This window comes from Gymnodraco acuticeps, unplaced genomic scaffold, assembly GCF_902827175.1.
Source record: "Gymnodraco acuticeps unplaced genomic scaffold, fGymAcu1.1, whole genome shotgun sequence".
Classification (NCBI taxonomy): domain Eukaryota; kingdom Metazoa; phylum Chordata; class Actinopteri; order Perciformes; family Bathydraconidae; genus Gymnodraco; species Gymnodraco acuticeps.
In genome coordinates, this window is record NW_022992347.1 from 172,024 (window position 1) to 199,993 (window position 27,970).

The 27,970-nt window shown below is 42.8% G+C and overlaps 1 protein-coding gene across 2 annotated transcripts in view; it reads left to right on the forward strand.

The window, feature by feature from the left end:
* The window catches only part of epas1b (endothelial PAS domain protein 1b), a 79,749-nt gene that overhangs the window by 40,307 nt on the left and 11,472 nt on the right, over window positions 1-27,970 (forward strand). For both annotated transcript variants that reach the window (XM_034208806.1, XM_034208807.1), the window contains exons 5-11: window positions 503-621; window positions 6,225-6,427; window positions 14,060-14,166; window positions 16,373-16,520; window positions 18,101-18,309; window positions 18,750-18,970; window positions 26,605-26,724. In XM_034208806.1, the coding sequence (XP_034064697.1) occupies window positions 503-621; window positions 6,225-6,427; window positions 14,060-14,166; window positions 16,373-16,520; window positions 18,101-18,309; window positions 18,750-18,970; window positions 26,605-26,724 (1,127 nt within the window). The remainder of the gene's footprint in view (window positions 1-502; window positions 622-6,224; window positions 6,428-14,059; window positions 14,167-16,372; window positions 16,521-18,100; window positions 18,310-18,749; window positions 18,971-26,604; window positions 26,725-27,970) is intronic.

A 27,970-nucleotide genomic window follows, 5' to 3' on the forward strand; every position in this document is an offset into this window, starting at 1 on the left:
GTGTGTGTGTGTGTGTGTGTGTGTGTGTGTGTGTGTGTGTGTGTGTGTGTGTGTGTGTGTGTGTGTGTGTGTGTGTGTGTGTGTGTGTGTGTGTGTGTGTGTGTGTGTGTGTGTGTGTGTGTGTGTGTGTGTGTGTGTGTGTGTGTGTGTGTGTGTGTGTGTGTGTGTGTGTGTGTGTGTGTGTGTGTGTGTGTGTGTGTGTGTGTGTGTGTGTGTGTGTGTGTGTGTGTGTGTGTGTGTGTGTGTGTGTGTGTGTGTGTGTGTGTGTGTGTGTGTGTGTGTGTGTGTGTGTGTGTGTGTGTGTGTGTGTGTGTGTGTGTGTGTGTGTTCGATCGATCGATCGTGTCCAGTCACATGAAGGGCAACATTGATAAGCGAAGAGGCTTATCACCATTTATAGTTCAACAGACATGTAATATTCCTAATGCTTCTCCCCAGACGTTATGATGACCTCTCGTGGAAAGGGTTGTTATTTATCTCCTTCTCCCTGTTTGTGTTTCAGGAAGTGGTTTCCGTAAGAAAGGCAAAGATCTGAACACGGAGAGAGACTTCTTCATGAGGATGAAATGCACCGTGACCAACAGAGGACGAACCGTCAACCTCAAGTCAGCCAGCTGGAAGGTGAGAGAGGGAGGCAGCTGCAACACATGCAACCCATGCAACATCTGGAACACATGCAACACCTGCAACATCTGGAACACATGCAACCCATGCAACACATGCAACATATGCAACACATGCAACATCTGGAACATCTGCAACACATGCAACACATGCGACCCATGCAACACCTGGAACACATGCAACACCTGGAACACATGCAACATCTGGAACACATGCAACATCTGGAACACCTGCAACATCTGGAACATCTGCAACACCTGGAACACATGCAACATCTGGAACACATGCAACCCATGCAACACATGCAACATCTGGAACACATGCAACACATGCAACACATGCAACATCTGGAACACATGCAACATCTGGAACACATGCAACCCATGCAACACATGCAACACATGCAACACATGCAACACATGCAACACATGCAACATCTGGAACACATGCAACACATGCAACATCTGGAACACATGCAACATCTGGAACACATGCAACATCTGGAACACATGCAACACCTGGAACACATGCAACACATGGAACACATGCAACATCTGGAACACATGCAACACATGCAACACATGCAACATCTGGAACACATGCAACATCTGGAACACATGCAACATCTGGAACACATGCAACATCTGGAACACATGCAACACCTGGAACACATGCAACATCTGGAACACATGCAACATCTGGAACACCTGCAACATCTGGAACATCTGCAACACCTGGAACACATGCAACATCTGGAACACATGCAACCCATGCAACACATGCAACATCTGGAACACATGCAACACATGCAACACATGCAACATCTGGAACACATGCAACATCTGGAACACATGCAACCCATGCAACACATGCAACACATGCAACACATGCAACATCTGGAACACATGCAACATCTGGAACACATGCAACACATGCAACATCTGGAACACATGCAACATCTGGAACACATGCAACATCTGGAACACATGCAACACCTGGAACACATGCAACACATGGAACACATGCAACATCTGGAACACATGCAACACATGCAACACATGCAACACATGCAACATCTGGAACACATGCAACACATGGAACATCTGGAACACATGCAACATCTGGAACACATGCAACACATGGAACATCTGGAACACATGCAACACATGCAACATCTGGAACACATGCAACACATGGAACACATGCAACACATGCAACACATGCAACATCTGGAACACATGCAACACATGGAACACATGCAACATCTGGAACACATGCAACACATGGAACACCTGGAACACATGCAACATCTGGAACACATGCAACACATGCAACCCATGCAACACATGCAACATCTGGAACACATGCAACACATGCAACACATGGAACATCTGGAACACATGCAACACATGCAACATCTGGAACACATGCAACACATGGAACACATGCAACATCTGGAACACATGCAACACATGGAACACCTGGAACACATGCAACATCTGGAACACATGCAACACATGCAACCCATGCAACACATGTAACATCTGGAACACATGCAACATCTGGAACACATGCAACATCTGGAACACATGCAACATCTGGAACACATGCAACACATGCAACATCTGGAACACATGCAACACATGGAACACATGGAACACATGCAACCCATGCAACACCTGGAACACCTGGAACACATGCAACACCTGGAACACATGCAACATCTGGAACACCTGCAACACCTGGAACACATGCAACACCTGGAACACATGCAACACATGCAACCCATGCAACACCTGCAACACCTGGAACACATGCAACACCTGGAACACATGCAACATCTGGAACACCTGCAACACCTGGAACACATGCAACACCTGGAACACATGCAACACCTGCAACATCTGCAACACATGCAACACATGCAACACCTGCAACATCTGGAACACATGCAACACCTGGAACACATGCAACATCTGGAACACATGCAACACCTGGAACACATGCAACACCTGCAACATCTGGAACACATGCAACATCTGCAACACATGCAACATCTGGAACACATGCAACCGATGCAACACATGGAACACATGCAACATCTGGAACACATGCAACCGATGCAACACCTGGAACACATGCAACATCTGGAACACATGCAACACCTGGAACACATGCAACACCTGGAACACATGCAACCGATGCAACACCTGGAACACATGCAACATCTGGAACACATGCAACACCTGGAACACATGCAACACATGGAACACATGCAACATCTGGAACACATGCAACACATGCAACACATGCGACCCATGCAACACCTGGAACACATGCAACACCTGGAACACATGCAACATCTGGAACACATGCAACATCTGGAACACCTGCAACATCTGGAACATCTGCAACACCTGGAACACATGCAACATCTGGAACACATGCAACCCATGCAACACATGCAACATCTGGAACACATGCAACACATGCAACACATGCAACATCTGGAACACATGCAACATCTGGAACACATGCAACCCATGCAACACATGCAACACATGCAACACATGCAACACATGCAACACATGCAACATCTGGAACACATGCAACACATGCAACATCTGGAACACATGCAACATCTGGAACACATGCAACATCTGGAACACATGCAACACCTGGAACACATGCAACACATGGAACACATGCAACATCTGGAACACATGCAACACATGCAACACATGCAACACATGCAACATCTGGAACACATGCAACATCTGGAACACATGCAACATCTGGAACACATGCAACATCTGGAACACATGCAACACCTGGAACACATGCAACATCTGGAACACATGCAACATCTGGAACACCTGCAACATCTGGAACATCTGCAACACCTGGAACACATGCAACATCTGGAACACATGCAACCCATGCAACACATGCAACATCTGGAACACATGCAACACATGCAACATCTGGAACACATGCAACATCTGGAACACATGCAACCCATGCAACACATGCAACACATGCAACACATGCAACATCTGGAACACATGCAACATCTGGAACACATGCAACACATGCAACATCTGGAACACATGCAACATCTGGAACACATGCAACATCTGGAACACATGCAACACCTGGAACACATGCAACACATGGAACACATGCAACATCTGGAACACATGCAACACATGCAACACATGCAACACATGCAACATCTGGAACACATGCAACACATGGAACATCTGGAACACATGCAACATCTGGAACACATGCAACACATGGAACATCTGGAACACATGCAACACATGCAACATCTGGAACACATGCAACACATGGAACACATGCAACACATGCAACACATGCAACATCTGGAACACATGCAACACATGGAACACATGCAACATCTGGAACACATGCAACACATGGAACACCTGGAACACATGCAACATCTGGAACACATGCAACACATGCAACCCATGCAACACATGCAACATCTGGAACACATGCAACACATGCAACACATGGAACATCTGGAACACATGCAACACATGCAACATCTGGAACACATGCAACACATGGAACACATGCAACATCTGGAACACATGCAACACATGGAACACCTGGAACACATGCAACATCTGGAACACATGCAACACATGCAACCCATGCAACACATGTAACATCTGGAACACATGCAACATCTGGAACACATGCAACATCTGGAACACATGCAACATCTGGAACACATGCAACACATGCAACATCTGGAACACATGCAACACATGGAACACATGGAACACATGCAACCCATGCAACACCTGGAACACCTGGAACACATGCAACACCTGGAACACATGCAACATCTGGAACACCTGCAACACCTGGAACACATGCAACACCTGGAACACATGCAACACATGCAACCCATGCAACACCTGCAACACCTGGAACACATGCAACACCTGGAACACATGCAACATCTGGAACACCTGCAACACCTGGAACACATGCAACACCTGGAACACATGCAACACCTGCAACATCTGCAACACATGCAACACATGCAACACCTGCAACATCTGGAACACATGCAACACCTGGAACACATGCAACATCTGGAACACATGCAACACCTGGAACACATGCAACACCTGCAACATCTGGAACACATGCAACATCTGCAACACATGCAACATCTGGAACACATGCAACCGATGCAACACATGGAACACATGCAACATCTGGAACACATGCAACCGATGCAACACCTGGAACACATGCAACATCTGGAACACATGCAACACCTGGAACACATGCAACACCTGGAACACATGCAACCGATGCAACACCTGGAACACATGCAACATCTGGAACACATGCAACACCTGGAACACATGCAACACATGGAACACATGCAACATCTGGAACACATGCAACACCTGGAACACATGCAACCGATGCAACACCTGGAACACATGCAACATCTGGAACACATGCAACACCTGGAACACATGCAACATCTGGAACACATGCAACATCTGGAACACATGCAACACCTGGAACACATGCAACCGATGCAACACATGCAACACATGCAACACCTGGAACACATGGAACACATGGAACACATGCAACACATGGAACACATGCAACATCTGGAACACATGCAACCGATGCAACACATGCAACACATGCAACACCTGGAACACATGCAACCGATGCAACACATGCAACACCTGGAACACATGCAACACCTGGAACACATGCAACATCTGGAACACATGCAACCGATGCAACACATGCAACACATGCAACACCTGGAACACATGCAACACATGGAACACATGCAACATCTGGAACACATGCAACCGATGCAACACATGCAACACATGCAACACCTGGAACACATGCAACCGATGCAACACATGCAACACCTGGAACACATGCAACATCTGGAACACATGCAACACCTGGAACACATGCAACCGATGCAACACATGCAACACATGGAACACATGCAACACATGCAACATCTGGAACACATGCAACACATACAACATCTGGAACACATGCAACACATGCAACATCTGGAACACATGCAACACATGCAACATCTGGAACACATGCAACATCTGGAACACATGCAACATCTGGAACACATGCAACCGATGCAACACATGCAACCGATGCAACACCTGGAACACATGCAACACCTGGAACACATGCAACATCTGGAACACATGCAACATCTGGAACACATGCAACACCTGGAACATATGCAACACCTGGAACACATGCAACACCTGGAACACATGCAACATCTGGAACACATGCAACCTGCGTCTCTCACCTGTGTCTCTCACCTGTGTCTCTCACCTGTGTCTCTCACCTGTGTCTCTCACCTGTGTCTCTCACCTGTCTCTCTCACCTGTGTATCTCACCTGTGTCTCTCACCTGTGTCTCTCACCTGTGTCTCTCACCTGTGTATCTCACCTGTGTCTCTCACCTGTGTCTCTCACCTGTGTCTCTCACCTGTGTCTCTCACCTGTCCTGTAACCTCCCCCTGTGCCCCTCTGCAGGTGCTTCACTGCACGGGTCACCTGAAGATCTACACCAGCGTTCCTCCTCGTGTTCTGTGTGGCTTCGCTGAGCCCCCGCTCACCTGTGCTGTCCTGATGTGTGAACCCATCGCTCACCCCTCCAACATCGACACGCCGCTGGACAGCAAGACCTTCCTGAGCCGACACAGCATGGACATGAAGTTCACCTACTGCGACGACAGGTGAGAACACACACACACACACACACACACACACACACACACACACACAGAGGTTTACCTGAGACTCAGCATGGACATGATTTGGTTGTAGTTTTCTTCCATGTAATTATCCGTCAAAATCAATATATTAATATATATAAGCAACTTTCCACACTCTCCATTCAATACATACATAGTACTTTGTTTTATTAAATCCTCACATTTTAGAGCCTTAAACTCAAAATAAACCCCCAAGACTTGAACAGAGAGAGAAATAAAGTACTAAAACCCCATTATGCTTTTCCAACAAGCTGCATCTCCACGTTGCCAGTTAAAACACAGATCCTTAAAGCTCAGCGCACACACACACACACACACACTGATTGCTGTGTGTTGACTGAGGCAGTTTGCCTTGGCACGGCCAGGATATGTAAGCCAGGCATGAAATATTAATACTTTAATAAGAAGCCGTCACAACATTGTGGGATTCGCCGAGTGTTCAGACAAGCCTGAAACACATTCCTGGGTTTGAAACATTTCACCTACTAACAACACATCATTCACAAGAGAGATGAACCACAGCTTCTTCACACCAGGGAAAGATTACTGAACAGGGCCTTAAGGGCATGCTACTTATCGGCCTTAAAATGACACGAACCAGGCAGTCCAAATGACCACAAAACACTACAAAGAGACCCAAAATGACCTTAAAGAGACCCAAAATGACTTTAAAGAGACCCAAAATGACCTTAAAGAGACCCAAAATGACCATAAAGAGACCCAAAATGACCTTAAAGAGACCCAAAATGACCTTAAAGAGACCCAAAATGACCATAGAAAGACCCAAAATGACCTTAAAGAGACCCAAAATGACTTTAAAGAGACCCAAAATGACCTTAAAGAGACCCAAAATGACCATAAAGAGACCCAAAATGACCTTAAAGAGACCCAAAATGACCTTAAAGAGACCCAAAATGACCTTAAAGAGACCCAAAATGACCATAGAAAGACCCAAAATGACCATAGAAAGACCCAAAATGACCTTAAAGAGACCCAAAATGACCTTAAAGAGACCCAAAATGACCATAGAAAGACCCAAAATGACCTTAAAGAGACCCAAAATGACCATAAAGAGACCCAAAATGACCTTAAAGAGACCCAAAATGACCTTAAAGAGACCCAAAATGACCATAGAAAGACCCAAAATGACCTTAAAGAGACCCAAAATGACCTTAAAGAGACCCAAAATGACCATAGAAAGACCCAAAATGACCTTAAAGAGACCCAAAATGACCATAGAAAGACCCAAAATGACCTTAAAGAGACCCAAAATGACCTTAAAGAGACCCAAAATGACCATAGAAAGACCCAAAATGACCATAAAGAGACCCAAAATGACCATAGAAAGACCCAAAATGACCATAGAAAGACCCAAAATGACCATAAAGAGACCCAAAATGACCTTAAAGAGACCCAAAATGACCATAAAGAGACCCAAAATGACCTTAAAGAGACCCAAAATGACCTTAAAGAGACCCAAAATGACCATAGAAAGACCCAAAATGACCTTAAAGAGACCCAAAATGACCTTAAAGAGACCCAAAATGACCATAGAAAGACCCAAAATGACCATAAATAGACCCAAAATGACCATAGAAAGACCCAAAATGACCTTAAAGAGACCCCAAATGACCTTAAAGAGACCCAAAATGACCTTAAAGAGACCCAAAATGACCTTAAAGAGACCCAAAATGACCATAGAAAGACCCAAAATGACCTTAAAGAGACCCAAAATGACCTTAAAGAGACCCAAAATGACCATAGAAAGACCCAAAATGACCATAAAGAGACCCAAAATGACCATAGAAAGACCCAAAATTACCTTAAAGAGACCCAAAATTACCTTAAAGAGACCCAAAATTACCACTAAAACACCTAAAAATGTCCTAAAAAGTTACAGAGACCACAAAGTGACTCGGAATGACGTAAAGGGCAAAACAACCACATAGAGACACAATGACTAGAAAAAAGACTTCATTTTGTTACAAAGAAATACTAAATGACTGCAAAGAGAAAGAACATGACTACAAAGTTACAAAAAGAAAAGAAAGCAACTCAAAGTATTACAATGACACTCAAAATCACTATATAAAGACTCAAAGTGAACATAGAGACAGAACATGAACATAAAGAGACTCAAAATGACAACAAAGGGACGCAAACGTATTCAAAAAGATAACAAATAATTACAGAGAGGATAAAAACAACATATAAAAATGATTACAGAGACAAAAAAGGTGCAAAAATAGTCAAAACGACAACTACATTTAACAACAAAACTACTACACACACACACACACATACACACACACACACACACACACACACACACACACACTGATTGGAGTTACACAAGCACATGCTCGCAGACCTGTAATCTTATCGAATTGCTCATGCAGGACAAAAGTTTCTTTAGAGGAGTGTAGATGTGTGTGTGTGTGTGCGTCTGTGTGTGTGTGTGTGTGTGTGTGTGTGTGTATGTATGTGTGTGTGTGTACTCCTGCACATTGCGCTCTGTAAACAAGGACCCCATTTTGTTGTTTTCCTCCTTATTGATACGACTCGATGGCTGCCCAAATCTTCTGACCAATTACGCAAGTGAGTTTTAATTGTGGGCGGATCAGCGGGGAATAAGACTCATTAAAGACGAGAGCGAGGGTTTCCTCATGTTGGCAGGGCAGCGGCTCGAGAAAGGGAACGAGGAGAGGAAACAAGGAGAGGAAGGAAGGAGGGTAAAACGGGAACTGAGAAAGTTATGTGCACCCCTGTCTATAATAGTTCATTATCCAACAAAAAAACGAGCATTTTAAGATGCCCTATTCTGCTTTTTGGGGGGATTTCCTCTCTTGTAGTGTGTTCTATATGTTTTAGTGCATGTAAATGGTCTGCAGAGGCTAAAATCCAAAGGTTTGGGAACACGATGACATCACTACGGAAGACTGGCGCTGCTATTGGCTGACACATGTACGTGATAGGCTAAGGGGGCGGGACAGCTCTAAGCGGTTGACCAATCATTCAACAGAGCCCGTTTAAAGGATTCAATGGGCCATAAAGACAGAGTTACAAAACCCTGACAGTGGCGTTACATTATTAAGATAAGATAAGATGGACTTTTATTAATCCCTCGTGGGGAAATTGTTTCTCTGCATTTGACCCATCCTGTGTTAGGAGCAGTGTGCTGCCATTTTGAACGGCACCCGGGGAGCAGTGTAGGGAACGGTGCCTTGCTCAGGGACACCTCGTAGCACTTGGTCTTGCCGGGACTTGAACTGGTGACCTTCCAGTTGCCAAGCCAAGTCCCTATCGACTTCGCCACCACCACCCCATAAGCTAAACCTCTTTAAAGTAATCAAATTCTATGCATTTTCTAAAACAGAAAAACTGTATTTACTGGTATCCCTTTACTTTACTTTAATTATATCTCCCATTTCCCCGACCGTTCCAATTCTTTATTCTGAGATCTCTTTTGTTTTCTCTGCCCTCGCTCCACTCTGCTTCTGCCAGTGTTATGAAATCTGAGAGTCTCTCTGAAACTCAAAGACTCTTTATTGGCATGAACATAATAAATCACAGTATTGCCAAAGCACAATGAACAAGGGGGGTGTAACGGTTTGAAAGAAGAAAGCAAAACATAATCCAACAATAGTGGCACACACACACACACACACGTTGCCAAAGAGCCAAATGAAATCACATTCCAGCCGCTTTCATTCAGCCTCTCTCCTCTTCAAAGCCTTGTGATGTGGGGTCACTTCCTGTTGTTGGTTTGATTAAGTTCTCACAGCTCAGTTTTTTGGGAAGACTTTGCTTTTGAGAGTAGATAAAACAATCCAAGTGGTGTTAGGTTAACGTGACATGAAACTAAGAAGGCGTTTATTTACACACTCCAAAAAAAGTGAATGTCAAGAAGTAACTGCAGCTGAAAGCTTCTTGTTTAGGTGATCGAATTAATGGGTTGTTGTCATTTTTACCAAAAAACCTGTATTATTGAGGTAGTTTTGGGTTTCCTGTAGTGTTTTCTATCGGTGTGATATACACCTGAACATCAGCAGGAGAGGACTCTTTAAAGTAGAGACACTACATACTGATATACACCTGAACATCAGCAGGAGAGGACTCTTTAAAGTAGAGACACTACATACTGATATACACCTGAACATCAGCAGGAGAGGACTCTTTAAAGTAGAGACACTACATACTGATATACACCTGAACAGCAGCAGGAGAGGACTCTTTAAAGTAGAGACACTACATACTGATATACACCTGAACATCAGCAGGAGAGGACTCTTTAAAGTAGAGACACTACATACTGATATACACCTGAACATCAGCAGGAGAGGACTCTTTAAAGTAGAGACACTACATACTGATATACACCTGAACAGCAGCAGAAGAGGACTCTTTAAAGTAGAGACACTACATACTGATATACACCTGAACATCAGCAGGAGAGGACTCTTTAAAGTAGAGACACTACATACTGATATACACCTGAACATCAGCAGGAGAGGACTCTTTAAAGTAGAGACACTACATACTGATATACACCTGAGCATCAGCAGGAGAGGACTCTTTAAAGTAGAGACACTACATACTGATATACACCTGAACATCCACAGGAGAGGACTCTTTAAAGTAGAGACACTACATACTGATATACACCTGAACATCAGCAGGAGAGGACTCTTTAAAGTAGAGACACTACATACTGATATACACCTGAACATCAGCAGGAGAGGACTCTTTAAAGTAGAGACACTACATACTGATATACACCTGAGCATCAGCAGGAGAGGACTCTTTAAAGTAGAGACACTACATACTGATATACACCTGAACATCAGCAGGAGAGGACTCTTTAAAGTAGAGACACTACATACTGATATACACCTGAACATCAGCAGGAGAGGACTCTTTAAAGTAGAGACACTACATACTGATATACACCTGAACATCAGCAGGAGAGGACTCTTTAAAGTAGAGACACTACATACTGATATACACCTGAGCATCAGCAGGAGAGGACTCTTTAAAGTAGAGACACTACATACTGATATACACCTGAACATCCACAGGAGAGGACTCTTTAAAGTAGAGACACTACATACTGATATACACCTGAACATCAGCAGGAGAGGACTCTTTAAAGTAGAGACACTACATACTGATATACACCTGAACATCAGCAGGAGAGGACTCTTTAAAGTAGAGACACTACATACTGATATACACCTGAGCATCAGCAGGAGAGGACTCTTTAAAGTAGAGACACTACATACTGATATACACCTGAACATCAGCAGGAGAGGACTCTTTAAAGTAGAGACACTACATACTGATATACACCTGAACATCAGCAGGAGAGGACTCTTTAAAGTAGAGACACTACATTCTGATATACACCTGAACATCAGCAGGAGAGGACTCTTTAAAGTAGAGACACTACATACTGATATACACCTGAACATCAGCAGGAGAGGACTCTTTAAAGTAGAGACACTACATACTGATATACACCTGAACATCAGCAGGAGAGGACTCTTTAAAGTAGAGACACTACATACTGATATACACCTGAACATCAGCAGGAGAGGACTCTTTAAAGTAGAGACACTACATACTGATATACACCTGAACAGCAGCAGGAGAGGACTCTTTAAAGTAGAGACACTACATACTGATATACACCTGAACATCAGCAGGAGAGGACTCTTTAAAGTAGAGACACTACATACTGATATACACCTGAACATCAGCAGGAGAGGACTCTTTAAAGTAGAGACACTACATACTGATATACACCTGAACAGCAGCAGAAGAGGACTCTTTAAAGTAGAGACACTACATACTGATATACACCTGAACATCAGCAGGAGAGGACTCTTTAAAGTAGAGACACTACATACTGATATACACCTGAACATCAGCAGGAGAGGACTCTTTAAAGTAGAGACACTACATACTGATATACACCTGAGCATCAGCAGGAGAGGACTCTTTAAAGTAGAGACACTACATACTGATATACACCTGAACATCCACAGGAGAGGACTCTTTAAAGTAGAGACACTACATACTGATATACACCTGAACATCAGCAGGAGAGGACTCTTTAAAGTAGAGACACTACATACTGATATACACCTGAACATCAGCAGGAGAGGACTCTTTAAAGTAGAGACACTACATACTGATACACACCTGAGCATCAGCAGGAGAGGACTCTTTAAAGTAGAGACACTACATACTGATATACACCTGAACATCAGCAGGAGAGGACTCTTTAAAGTAGAGACACTACATACTGATATACACCTGAACATCAGCAGGAGAGGACTCTTTAAAGTAGAGACACTACATACTGATATACACCTGAACATCAGCAGGAGAGGACTCTTTAAAGTAGAGACACTACATACTGATATACACCTGAGCATCAGCAGGAGAGGACTCTTTAAAGTAGAGACACTACATACTGATATACACCTGAACATCCACAGGAGAGGACTCTTTAAAGTAGAGACACTACATACTGATATACACCTGAACATCAGCAGGAGAGGACTCTTTAAAGTAGAGACACTACATACTGATATACACCTGAACATCAGCAGGAGAGGACTCTTTAAAGTAGAGACACTACATACTGATATACACCTGAGCATCAGCAGGAGAGGACTCTTTAAAGTAGAGACACTACATACTGATATACACCTGAACATCAGCAGGAGAGGACTCTTTAAAGTAGAGACACTACATACTGATATACACCTGAACATCAGCAGGAGAGGACTCTTTAAAGTAGAGACACTACATTCTGATATACACCTGAACATCAGCAGGAGAGGACTCTTTAAAGTAGAGACACTACATACTGATATACACCTGAACATCAGCAGGAGAGGACTCTTTAAAGTAGAGACACTACATACTGATATACACCTGAACATCAGCAGGAGAGGACTCTTTAAAGTAGAGACACTACATTCTGATATACACCTGAACATCAGCAGGAGAGGACTCTTTAAAGTAGAGACACTACATACTGATATACACCTGAACATCAGCAGGAGAGGACTCTTTAAAGTAGAGACACTACATTCTGATATACACCTGAACATCAGCAGGAGAGGACTCTTTAAAGTAGAGACACTACATTCTGATATACACCTGAACATCAGCAGGAGAGGACTCTTTAAAGTAGAGACACTACATACTGATATACACCTGAACATCAGCAGGAGAGGACTCTTTAAAGGGAAAAAGGGAGCTGGCGAGGAATTAAAGGAAAACATATTTAAAATGACGTAAGCCAGCAATAAAAGAATCCTCATTAACAAAGTGAACTTGTGATGGGAGTGCCAGAAAGAGATGATCTGTTCTCAGAAAGCGGAGGGAAATGTGAACAAGTCTTATTTCTGGGAAACTCACCTCTCTGCTTGATTTCTAAATCATGTGTGAAGCCTTTTGAAGTGCGAGAGCTCAGGAGAGTCGATGTTCTGAGCATGAGGAGGGAATAACAGAGAAGGTCAAATGAATGATGATGTTGTGCATGGTAAGTGTGTGTCATTAAGTGTGTGTGTGTTACAGGGTGACAGAGTTGATGGGATACACTCCTGATGATCTGATTGGTCGCTCAGTCTACGACTTTTATCACGCCTTGGACTCAGACGGCGTCACCAAGAGTCACAACAACCGTAAGTCAATAAATAGGGCTGAAAGAAACAAGAATAAAATAAATAAAACACGAATATAATAAATACAATAGGAATATAATAATTAAAGACCCAAATACAAATAAAACAATTAAGAAAATACTTTATAAATTAAATTACAGGCTGTATTTCTTACAATTTGAATGTATTATGTATTCTTTTTCTGGTATAAACATTGGTGTGTGTGTGTGTGAGTTTGTGTGTGTGTGTGAGTTTGTGTGTGTTATCATTATTAAATAAAACACATTCATTGATGCTCTGATGAGGTTTGCACATCTGCTGCCACAAACACACACTGCACAGGGGACCAGGTGGCCTCTATTTAATCTGTTTTGGTGTGTGTGTGTGTGTGTGTGTGTGTGTGTGTGTGTGTGTGTGTGTGTGTGTGTGTGTGTGTGTGTGTGTGTGTGTGTGGTGTGTGTGTGTGTGTGTGTGTGTGTGTGTGTGTGTGTGGTGTGTGTGTGTGTGTGTGTGTGTGTGTGTGTGTGTGTGTGTGTGTGTGTGTGTGTGTGTGTGTGTGTGTGTGGTGTGTGTGTGTGTGTGTGTGTGGTGTGTGTGTGTGTGTGTACTCTGCAAACATGATGGCAGTTTCGTGCTCTCCACAAGTATAAAATAATACTAAATACAAAATGTATTCCACGGTGTGTGTTGTCCACAGCTGATGTTAAACTGACCGGACTTCTTTCTGTGGATTGATTTGACTGCACAAAAAAATATCTGCGAAAACTATCAGACCTTTGGAATGTCCAAACTGACCAATCAGAATTTAATATTTATCCAAGCCATGTGATAAGTGTACATATCTGTTTTCCAGTTATGGTATTATAAGTATATATATATATATATACTTATAATAACAGCAAACAGAAAAAATGCATATTCTTAAAATAACTACAAACAGATTAAAGTACAAGAAGTTAACGTTTTTATTGCAATGAAGGATCTGACTTGCGATTACTGGACTCCTTAGTTGGCTGTTGAGATAAAGAGCTCTCTATTTCACTTGCTATATGTCACAGACACACACACACACACACACACACACACACACACACACACACACACACACACACACACACACACACACACACACACACACAGCGGCTCTCACGGCCAACGTGACCAGCCTGTCGATCGGCACATGTTAACAGCGTTCTCTGCTCCATGTCATTTTGCAATGAGCGTCCTCAAAAACACACATTCAGTCAGTGGCCTTATGTACACTCTCTGACCACAGCTCTGCTCCTTTCCCACGCCAGCGCTGAACTCTGGACCGAAGCCAGCCGGCTCCAAGTCAAACATTTCTGCAGCTAACCCAACTGTAGTCCCTTCCACAGCTCGCTGCCGGAGAGATGTGTGGATATTTCATGAATAATACAAAAGTGAAACACTAAGCTTACATAGTTGGTCTGAGCTTGGACTGCAAAGTTTATCAAAGCATATTGTAGGTTAAACTCGGTTAAAGGTCAACAGATCATAAAAGTGTGCTTCCTTCCAAGAAGATTCTTTAGTATCTACTGGAGACGGGACAATAAGATCTCATAACATTATTATGTTACTATCAATAAATAAAGCTACTATAGGTCATGTTTTACGGCCTTAGTGTAGCACTAGATCAGTAACGAGATGACGTGATCAGGAGGTAACTGTATCTCCTTGCAGTTACATAACAAATAAGATGACTGTCATATCTCTAACAGTTGGGGATTACTAGCAGGAGTAAACCCTAAAAAGGTCATATAGTGTTTGTTGTAAAAGGATCAGATGTTCTCTCTTCTCTGTAAACAGTTCTGATCTCTAATACTGTACGTGAGAATCTATTCTTCTCCTGCCTGAATCTACTTCATGGTTTCCACTTCATTTGTTCTGTTTCTAATTCAGCAGGTGAACCTATATGTTCATAAAACAGTGTGTGTGTGTGTGTGTGTGTGTGTGTGTGTGTGTGTGTGTGTGTGTGTGTGTGTGTGTGTGTGTGTGTGTGTGTGTGTGTGTGTGTGTGTGTGTGTGTGTGTGTGTGTGTGTGTGTGTGTGTGTGTGTGTGTGTGTGAGCTTAACTGTGTGTATTAAACTAAAACGGAGCATTTCCTGTCCAGCTCAGATTTTATTTCTGCTTTTGTAAACTGTAGTCTTAGCTCGTGGGCATCACTGTTGGTGTATGAATATGATGACACTGTGTCTGTGTGTGCAGTGTGCTCTAAGGGGCAGGCGGTCAGCGGTCAGTATCGAATGCTGGCGAAGAACGGAGGCTACGTGTGGGTGGAGACGCAGGGAACCGTTATTTACAACAGCCGTAACTCCCAGCCTCAGTGCATCGTCTGCATCAACTACGTCCTCAGGTGAGAACACACACACACACACACACACACACACACACACACACACACACACACACACACACACAACTACATACTGATATACACCTGAACATCAGCAGGAGAGGACTCTTTAAAGTAGAGACACTACATACTGATATACACCTGAACATCAGCAGGAGAGGACTCTTTAAAGTAGAGACACTACATACTGATATACACATGAACATCAGCAGGAGAGGACTCTTTAAAGTAGAGACACTACATACTGATATACACCTGAACATCAGCAGGAGAGGACTCTTTAAAGTAGAGACCCTACATACTGATATACACCTGAACATCAGCAGGAGAGGACTCTTTAAAGTAGAGGACACTACATACTGATATACACCTGAACATCAGCAGGAGAGGACTCTTTAAAGTAGAGACACTACATACTGATATTACACCTGAACATCAGCAGGAGAGGACTCTTTAAAGTAGAGGACACTACATACTGATATACACCTGAACATCAGCAGGAGAGGACTCTTTAAATTAGAGACCACTACATACTGATATACACCTGAACATCAGCAGGAGAGGACTCTTTAAAGTAGAGACACTACATACTGATATACACCTGAACATCAGCAGGAGAGGACTCTTTAAAGTAGAGACACTACATACTGATATACACCTGAACATCAGCAGGAGAGGACTCTTAAAGTATGAGACCCTACATACTGATATACACCTGAACATCAGCAGGAGAGGACTCTTTAAAGTAGAGACACTACATACTGATATACACCTGAACATCAGCAGGAGAGGACTCTTTAAAGTAGAGACACTACATACTGATATACACCTGAACATCAGCAGGAGAGGACTCTTTAAAGTAGAGACCACTACACACTGATATACACCTGAACATCAACAGGAGAGGACTCTTTAAAGTAGAGACACTACATACTGATATACACCTGAACATCAGCAGGAGAGGACTCTTTAAAGTAGAGACCCTACATACTGATATACACCTGAATATCAGCAGGAGAGGACTCTTTAAAGTAGAGACACTACATACTGATATACACCTGAATATCAGCAGGAGAGGACTCTTTAAAGTAGAGACACTACATACTGATATACACCTGAACATCAGCAGGAGAGGACTCTTTAAAGTAGAGACACTACATACTGATATACACCTGAACATCAGCAGGAGAGGACTCTTTAAAGTAGAGACACTACGTACTGATATACGCCTGAACATCAGCAGGAGAGGACTCTTTAAAGTAGAGACACTACATACTGATATACACCTGAACATCAGCAGGAGAGGACTATTTAAAGTAGAGACACTACATACTGATATTACACCTGAACATCAGCAGGAGAGGACTCTTTAAAGTAGAGACACTACATACTGATATACACCTGAACATCAGCAGGAGAGGACCTCTTTAAAGTAGAGAACACTACATACTGATATACACCTGAACATCAGCAGGAGAGGACTCTTTAAAGTAGAGACACTACGTACTGATATACACCTGAAAGAGTGTGTTCTGCATCTCTACACAAGTCTCACTCTGCCCTCCTCTCTGAACCCACAGTGACATCGAGGAGAAGTCGATGATTTTGTCTCTGAAGCAGACCGAGTCTCTGTTTAAGCCGCGACACATGAGCAGCTTCTTCACCGCGGGGGGTGCAGGAGTGAGTGGAGAGCCCGGTGACTCTCTGTTCAACAAACTGAAGGAGGAGCCGGATGAGCTGGCCCAGCTGGCGCCAACACCCGGAGACACCATCGTCACCCTGGACTTTGGTATGTATCTGCTGTAATCACATGATGGCGTCATTATGATTAGAAGCAATTATACTCTCTTCTTCGACCGGTATTACAATTAGACAATCGCAACTACCATATGAATTCTAATTGATCCTGTAAATGATACGATACGGTATTTCTTATGGTATCAAAAGTGTTTTCGATAACATAAGAAACAATACAATACGCTACAGTATTTTACGTTACTATACAATACAATACGATACAATAGTAAACGATAAATAGTATACAATCCACAATTTGCGACAAACGATACTACAGTATAAGATACGATATGGTACGACACAAAACAATATGATACTATACGAACCTATACGATAAGAAACAACATAGTTCTGTGCTTCGATACAATAATACACAATATAAAAACACAATACAATACATTTAACTGAATGTGTTTCGCCTCTCTCCTGCAGATTGCCCTGCGTTCGAGGAGCCTCCGCAGCCTGGAGGATACACCCAGGTGTCGGCTGCAGCTATGCCCCTTCCTGGACCTCCTTCCTGGGCCATCGAGAGCCACAAGCTCTCCCCCCCGGCACCACTTCATAGAGAAATGTCCAACATGGTGGGACCGTTCACCGTTCATCAGAATCCTCATCCAGGCAGCAACACCCCCACCCTGAGCAGCTGCTCCACGGTGAGACCCTGACCTTAAACAGGAAGCAGGAAGTAGTTAGTGAGCGAGGACTGGTTGTGTTGGTTTGTTCTGTTTTCAGCCAGGCCATTTGGGGGGTGGAGGTCAATAACTGTGGGCACTGTGTGTGAGAATAATGTGGGAGGATATTTGGAAAGACCAGACTCTTAGCAGTGAATAGTGCCTTTGTTAAAAATAATCTCTTTGTTTCCGTCTTTAACTTTCTTTTTACACTCTTACGTGTCGTCACTACAATGCTACCAACAGTCATACCTACCTACCTGCCTACCTACCTGCCTACCTACCTACCTACCTACCTGCCTACCTGCCTACCTACCTACCTGCCTACCTGCCTGCCTACCTACCTACCTACCTACCTACCTACCTACCTGCCTACCTGCCTACCTACCTGCCTGCCTACCTACCTACCTACCTACCTGCCTACCTACCTACCTACCTACCTGCCTACCTACCTACCTGCCTGCCTACCTACCTGCCTACCTGCCTGCCTACCTACCTACCTGCCTACCTACCTACCTACCTGCCTACCTACCTGCCTACCTACCTACCTGCCTGCCTACCTACCTGCCTACCTAACCTCCCTACCTGCCTACCTACCTACCTGCCTACCTGCCTACCTACCTTACGTGTCGTCACTACAATGCTACCAACAGTCATACCTACCTACCTGCCTACCTACCTGCCTGCCTACCTACCTACCTGCCTACCTACCTGCCTGCCTACCTACCTGCCTACCTAACCTCCCTACCTGCCTACCTACCTACCTACCTGCCTACCTACCTTACGTGTCGTCACTACAATGCTACCAACAGTCATACCTACCTACCTGCCTACCTGCCTGCCTACCTACCTGCCTACCTACCTGCCTGCCTACCTACCTGCCTACCTACCTACCTGCCTACCTGCCTACCTACCTGCCTACCTACCTACCTACCTACCTTACGTGTCGTCACTACAATGCTACCAACAGTCATACCTACCTACCTGCCTACCTACCTGCCTGCCTACCTACCTGCCTACCTACCTGCCTGCCTACCTACCTGCCTGCCTACCTACCTACCTACCTGCCTACCTACCTACCTACCTGCCTACCTACCTACCTACCTACCTGCCTACCTTACGTGTCATCACTACAATGCTACCAACAGTCATACCTACCTACCTGCCTACCTACCTGCCTGCCTACCTGCCTACCTACCTGCCTCCCTACCTACCTACCTACCTACCTACCTACCTACCTACCTACCTACCTACCTGCCTACCTACCTACCTACCTGCCTACCTACCTCCCTACCTGCCTACCTACCTGCCTACCTACCTACCTGCCTACCTACCTACCTGCCTGCCTACCTACCTCCCTACCTACCTACCTGCCTACCTACCTGCCTACCTACCTACCTACCTACCTACACTGTCAGAAATAATGTGCTAAATTTGTACCTTTAGGGGTCCAACAGCTCGTCACTGGGGCAGTACCCTTAAAGGTACACCCATTGTACCCCTTAACAAGGGTACATATTAGTACCCTTACAGTTTGTACCTTATGGGGGCAAATATGTACCCCTGGGGACCATAATGGACCTTGATGCTCTAGGACTTAAATGTACCCTTGGAAATGGTACAAATGTGGCCTTTAAAGGGTACTGCCCCAGTGACAAGAGCATTGTACCTTATAATGGCAAATGTGTACTCAGTACAACATGGGACACAGTCAAACAATTATCTTTTCTCACATTTATTAACATAAACAATAATGACATCATCAATCTATAACACTTTCAACAATTAAATCATACAATTTATGGCAATATCACATTACAATTCATTTAAAAATGCCACATCACAAAAACATCTTTTCTATCAATACAGAATTTCAGAATAATGTTAAATGTATCAATGCCACACAATACAATCCAGCATAACGCATTTCATTGAACTATGAGGGGCCGTACAGGCCGTGATTCATACCGGTCCTCTCACGCACATAACATTCTGCTTTTACATACATATATTTTCACTCTTGCATACATATATTCTCATATATGTATGCAAGAGAAGAATGTATGTATGTAACAGTGAAAATATATGTATGTAAAAGGAGAATGTATGTGCGTAAGAGGACTAGTATGAATTACGGCCCCTCATATTGAACAATAGCTTTCCCCCCTTTTAAGTCACAATTCCCTTAAACATTTCAAATATTTCTAAGGGTAACATACAACTTATCATCAACATTGTACACATCGAGGGACTGAAAGTCCATTTCTTGTCCTGGTTTAATAACACTCCATTGAGTATCAACTTTGACTGTGTATGCATGCAGGTGTGAATCATAAGACATTGGGACAAGAAGCTTACCGCATAGAAGCCACAGTGTGTTAACATTTAAAATATATTTGATTATTCAGTTTCATTAAGGTGAAGGTGGTTCTTCGACACCTTGTACATCTATATGGTCGTGGCATTTTTAGTACAGTAGATTGATCATTCGGGTCACAGTGACTGGTAAGGGCTTTTCACCCACCTCAGTAATGTCTAGTATAGTACGTTGGAGAAAGGTCAGCGTATTCTTCATGTAGGGTGGGTAAGCCAAGTTGAAAACAAAGTAGGCACAGAAGGCTGAAATTACCCCATCTTCCACTCCTGCATAGATCCACACTGTCCAATTTGACCAAAACCGGAACCTTCCTGGTAAAGGCCATCTTCCAGTCGGTGTCTACCAACTGTACAGTTGGGTAGGGACTTGGAGCGTCGTGCTGTTCAGAGAAAAATAAAAATTACAGAACAATGGTGAAGTTAGCAAGTTATTAAAACCGATCCAGCTTCATGATCAAGGCTCCATACCATCATCATAGTCTAGCAAAAAACAGCATGAAACTTAATTATTACAATTTTCTAGTGAGACAAAAACAAGTGTTTTACCCCTGTAGATTATAAGGCACTAACTCCATACCTGTCCCAATGTAATGAACTGGTCGGCCTTCTCTTTAAAGATGTGGGGCAGCAGGATCAGCGCAGCACGGAAGTCCACATCTGTAGGACAAGGTGGAATAAGTCAAAGTTAAACATTTAAACGTAATTTGAGATTTTCAAATGAGATTTTCAAGCCCTAGCCTAGTTGACTGCCTTTTGATAAGAGTGCACAAAGCAGATGGAAATCACTTCAGGCAACATGTTGACTTTTCTGTAAATGTAATGCAAAAGTTGAATGAAAACCCAGTCTGTGCCTATTAACGCCTTTTAGTACGAGAGAAAAATAACTCATAAAATAATGATTTATTTTCTACCAAAGCTCTTTAAAAAAAGCACTGACCATAAACAAAAATAAAACGGTAGAATACCTGGTAGATCCTCTGCCAACATTTGCTCCCTCGCTTCAGAGTACATTTTGGCTAATGGGGATTTTCCGTGTGCTAGCTTGACCACCTTCGGCACAATGCCGGTGAAGCCCTCTTTCCAACGCCGGCACAAGTTCACCGCAGATGGCTGGATCCTGTCAACCTCATCGCACAACTGAAGAGAGTTAATAGAAAGGGGAAATTCATTAGTCATTTTACCAAATCATCTCAATATTGAAGGACCAGACCAGTATTAAAAGAACTCTCTTTTCTTCTTTTCAATGAAATTGACTGTTACAGTTCCGAGTGCTATGGAGTACTTACATTGACACCAAATGTGTGCTTTGAACAACTGAAAATGGACTGAATGTACTTTAATTCATATCACTTACCCCTGAGGGTGTTCTAAGGAAAGGATATTTTTTTCAGAACATCCTCAACTGTCATTCCATCCGCGATCTCCTTTCGGCGCCATGAAAAAGTTAGCTGCATTCTGTCTTTTACAACAGAGGTGTCTGGGTTCATCTTCTCATACTGCATTTGCAGAACGTGCACATGCCTCTCAATAGAGGATGCATCCTCACCGATTACAGCAGGCACCTGTTGGAAATAAAAAGTGAAAAGGAAACAGTTCATGTTTGAAGTTCAACTTCACAATGCAACATTTTTTTTTATCTCATCTGAACTAGAATTTTGCAACCACAAAAAATGACTGTTCAGACACTTCCAGTAAAATATTATGGTGCACAATAACTTCTCCAATAAAGGTATGCAGCTATATAAATTCACTCACTCCTGACACAGATCTGCAACAGCTTCTTGCAGCTTTCGTAGACTCTCTGGCTCTCTTGTGGCCAAACTTCTCCTTACTCCTTTTCACCTCATCTTCGTGGATTAAAGGCGCACGCTCTGCTTTGAATTTGCGTTTGAGGGACTGATGCCAGGTATGCTAACACGGACAGTGAAACAAAGATAACCCGCACTATTAAAAAACAATTAAATGAACGTATCCAAGGAAAACATAAACATAATACATTTGTATGCATTATTGTATTTATCATTCAATGTTTTTAAAATCATTACATCGGAAAATAACTAGCTGCATAATATCACATCAACTATCTTTTTAACTTACATAGCCGTTTCCCCCCAGATCCTTAAGGAAGGGATACTTCATAATACGTGCTTGAACCACTTGCACATATTCTGTGTTGGTGGGATACCTGTAAGAAAGATTAAATTAAGGAATAAAGCTATTTATACTCTACCAACAAATTGCTGTTTAAAAGCCACAATTGTGAACATACATCTTAGCATGGATCTTGAAATTCCCACAATTCATCACTTCCCACAGTAAATGTGGCTTTGCATCTTATCTGCCTGAAGTATATTGGTGAAGCAAAGAGTAAAAGTGGACAATACTGACTTACATTGTGTATTCTATTATTGCTTCATGGAGAACACGAATGATCCTATGTCGATCTCTGGATGACTTCTGACAAGCTTCTTTGTTATCAAGTTTGGTCTGAAGATCTCTGGGGAAAGGAGGAAGAACGAATCCAGCAGGCAGTCTCCCCCTTGCCTCCTTTCTGACATGGGGTGGGGAAGGGAGGGGATGAGGAACTTGTATTACCAGTAGTAGACAGATCAACCCCAAAGTAACACATAATTATAATTAGCAACCAAGGCAACAATATATTCAATGTTATACTATTCCATAATACCTCATAATATCTATTAAGACATGTTTGAAATGATTTGCAATGTAAAACTTACCTGTCAATAATCAAAGACTGCTCAATGTGTTCTTCGGGCACTGGTACTAAAGTTAGTGTTACAACATCCTTCAGCTCCTGAACACATGTGTTGAACTTGACTTGTTGTTTGAATGACCCAGGAAAAAGGTATGATACCATGGTATCTGTCGAGCCACACTCAACTGTTTCTCCATCCACTTCACTGACTGAAAAGAATGCAGGCACACGCGCACACACACAGAGAGGGAGAAGAAAAGAGTCATTTTTCAAACCAAACAAATACAAAATATATACATTAAAAGAGTAAATAGAGCACATCTTGTATACAAAAAAAAACGGTTACTCTTGGTCTACCAGTGTGTAGTAAAATCAATAGCTACCGTGAGAGCAGGTTACTGGTCACCGTCCAAAACAGACATTACTGACACATGCGGAGCATAAACGCATTTGATAAGCGACATCAATAGCGCCTGGTTTAGTAGCTTGTATGTGCAGCCGGTCAGTGCTACACACAGTTCAGGGAAAACATTGACTGAGCACAACATACAATCACACCTGGACAAAGTAATAGGAGCACAAGCACAAAACTCAGCGGCTTCTCTTTCAGGCGCAGCCTTACTTGAGAGACGGGATCACGTACAAGAGCTTCACTCAATCAAGCTAACATTAGCCAACAACTAGCAACTATAATATAACTCCTGTACTCCACAAAACGCCCCTGTGTAGACAGTCCTATTCAAAACAATGGCACGTCGATAGCTGCACCATGAACTGAACTAACGTTAATGGATTAACAAGGTTTTTAAACTTTTTAAAACACCTGTACCTCACACCTCTCGGCAGAAACCTGCGGACTGAGGAGAAATCACGCTGAGCAAGCTGATGACGTCATCAATGGCATAACGTAAAACAAATAAAACTCCGCTCAAAACCCCATATCAAAAGGTACATATAGACCTTATAAATTAACGGAAAAAACTACAATAGTATAATAGTAACAACATAACATGAAGAGGGATTTTAAGTTAAATGCAACTCTCTTTTTTTATATGCAATAACAAGAAGCATGTCAAACACAACGACATGGCGAATTAAGCCCTTATTACTCTCATGAAGGCATAACATGACTGAACCGTTAACGTGCAATCGTAACAATTGTTAGGATTTCCACTGTCTTAAGGTTAACTTATTAAAGTGGAACGTCACAGGCTATTTCAGATTGACCGCACTTAATGTTAGCTTCAATAGGTTCGCTAACTTTAGCTAGCTAGCTTTTTAGCTAGCAAGCAAGCCATTCGGTTCAACTCAATTAGACACGACCTTTAGATAAATCATTTAACTTAGCAGATATGGTCTATAAAGCCATACCTTGGTCATGCACTGGAACCTGTATTTTTGGAGCGATAAAACGGTTAAATTGCTGAGTTTAGCAAGCTAACGGTAGCTAACCCTAGGCTGATAACGTCAATTTTCTAGATAACGCTAGCTAGCAATTTAGCCATTCATTTCAGTTAAAGTTTCTTCAGTTTAGACAGAATAGATTGCATAGAACATATAACGCAGTATGTCAACATAATATTACCTCTGAATCTCTGTGCCTCTTCTTCGGTCACCTTTATTCCTGACTCTTCCAAGTTCTGGAGAAGCTCCTCGGTTGAAAGCTCCATGGTTTGCCGCCAAGTGCAAATGACAGTTTGAAGTTTGATTAAGCAAATGACGTGTCTGCCGTTGCTACTGCTACACCGAATGCGCATGTGTGAACTCTCTCATTCAAATATCAAAATCCACCATTGTAGCTCTTTATTTAGCCTTATCGTTGTTTCCAGGATAAATATTTGAAATTAAGTAATTTGCTGTCCAATTCTAATATTTCCAGCCTCTAAAAGGCTTCGGCCTAAATATTGCATGGAATTGTGTAGACCTACATTACAACTCAATTCCTTCTAATCCAATTTCACCGACAATAAAAAAGTATTGTTGAACCTAGGCTTAATGAATGTGTGCACGCACAAAACCAGATTTCACAATTGCCTTAGCAGCCCTGATGCATTAACCATCCCATCCCCCAACAGCATTTTGGTCACACACTGACATCTTTGTGATTGTACCCCTATATGATGGAAAAATGGTACAGACATGGACCCTTTCTCAGTTTGGAACTTATATGTACCTTATCAACCTAGAAAAATTATCTATTAGTACCTTATGGATCAACTATGACCCTTTGAGGGTACATCACCAGCAGTTGTACCTTAGAGAACATAAATGGACCTCCACCGTACCCTTTTTTCTGACAGTGAGTATACCTACCTACCTACCTACCTACCTACCTACCTACCTACCTACCTACCTACCTACCTACCTACCTACCTACCTACCTACCTACCTACCTACCTACCTACCTACCTACCTACCTACCTACCTACCTACCTACCTACCTACCTACCTACCTACCTACCTACCTACCTACCTACCTACCGTTAAAACTCATCTCTTAGTATTTGTCTCTCCCGCCCTGCAGCCCAGCAGTCCAGGAGATTACTACACCTCTCTGGAGAGTGACCTGAAGGCGGAGCTGACGGATAAACTGTCTGCTCTGGAGACAGAGGGCAGCGACAGCTCTGCAAACACTGAAGTGCCTGTAAGACGAATATATTATGCTAATGTATAAAACGTCTCTGTCTGTTATCATTACATTTCGTCTTAAAATACACCTGAACATCAGCAGGAGAGGACTCTTTAAAGTAGAGACACTACATACTGATATACACCTGAACATCAGCAGGAGAGGACTCTTTAAAGTAGAGACACTACATACTGATATACACCTGAACATCAGCAGGAGAGGACTCTTTAAAGTAGAGACACTACATACTGATATACACCTGATCATCAGCAGGAGAGGACTCTTTAAAGTAGAGACACTACATACTGATATACACCTGATCATCAGCAGGAGAGGACTCTTTAAAGTAGAGACACTACATACTGATATACACCTGAACATCAGCAGGAGAGGACTCTTTAAAGTAGAGACACTACATACTAATATACACCTGAACATCAGCAGGAGAGGACTCTTTAAAGTAGAGACTCTACATACTGATATACACCTGAACATCAGCAGGAGAGGACTCTTTAAAGTGGAGACACTACATACTGATATACACCTGAACATCAGCAGGAGAGGACTCTTTAAAGTAGAGACACTACATACTGATATACACCTGAACATCAGCAGGAGAGGACTCTTTAAAGTAGAGACTCTCCATACTGATATACACCTGAACATCAGCAGGAGAGGACTCTTTAAAGTAGAGACACTACATACTGATATACACCTGAACATCAGCAGGAGAGGACTCTTTAAAGTAGAGACACTACATACTGATATACACCTGAACATCAGCAGGAGAGGACTCTTTAAAGTAGAGGCACTACATACTGATATACACCTGAACATCAGCAGGAGAGGACTCTTTAAAGTAGAGGCACTACATACTGATATACACCTGAACATCAGCAGGAGAGGACTCTTTAAAGTAGAGGCACTACATACTGATATACACCTGAACATCAGCAGGAGAGGACTCTTTAAAGTAGAGGCACTACATACTGATATACACCTGAACATCAGCAGGAGAGAACTCTTTAAAGTAGAGACACTACATACTGATATACACCTGAACATCAGCAGGAGAGGACTCTTTAAAGTAGAGGCACTACATACTGATATACACCTGAACATCAGCAGGAGAGAACTCTTTAAAGTAGAGGCACTACATACTGATATACACCTGAACATCAGCAGGAGAGGACTCTTTAAAGTAGAGACTCTACATACTGATATACACCTGAACATCAGCAGGAGAGGACTCTTTAAAGTG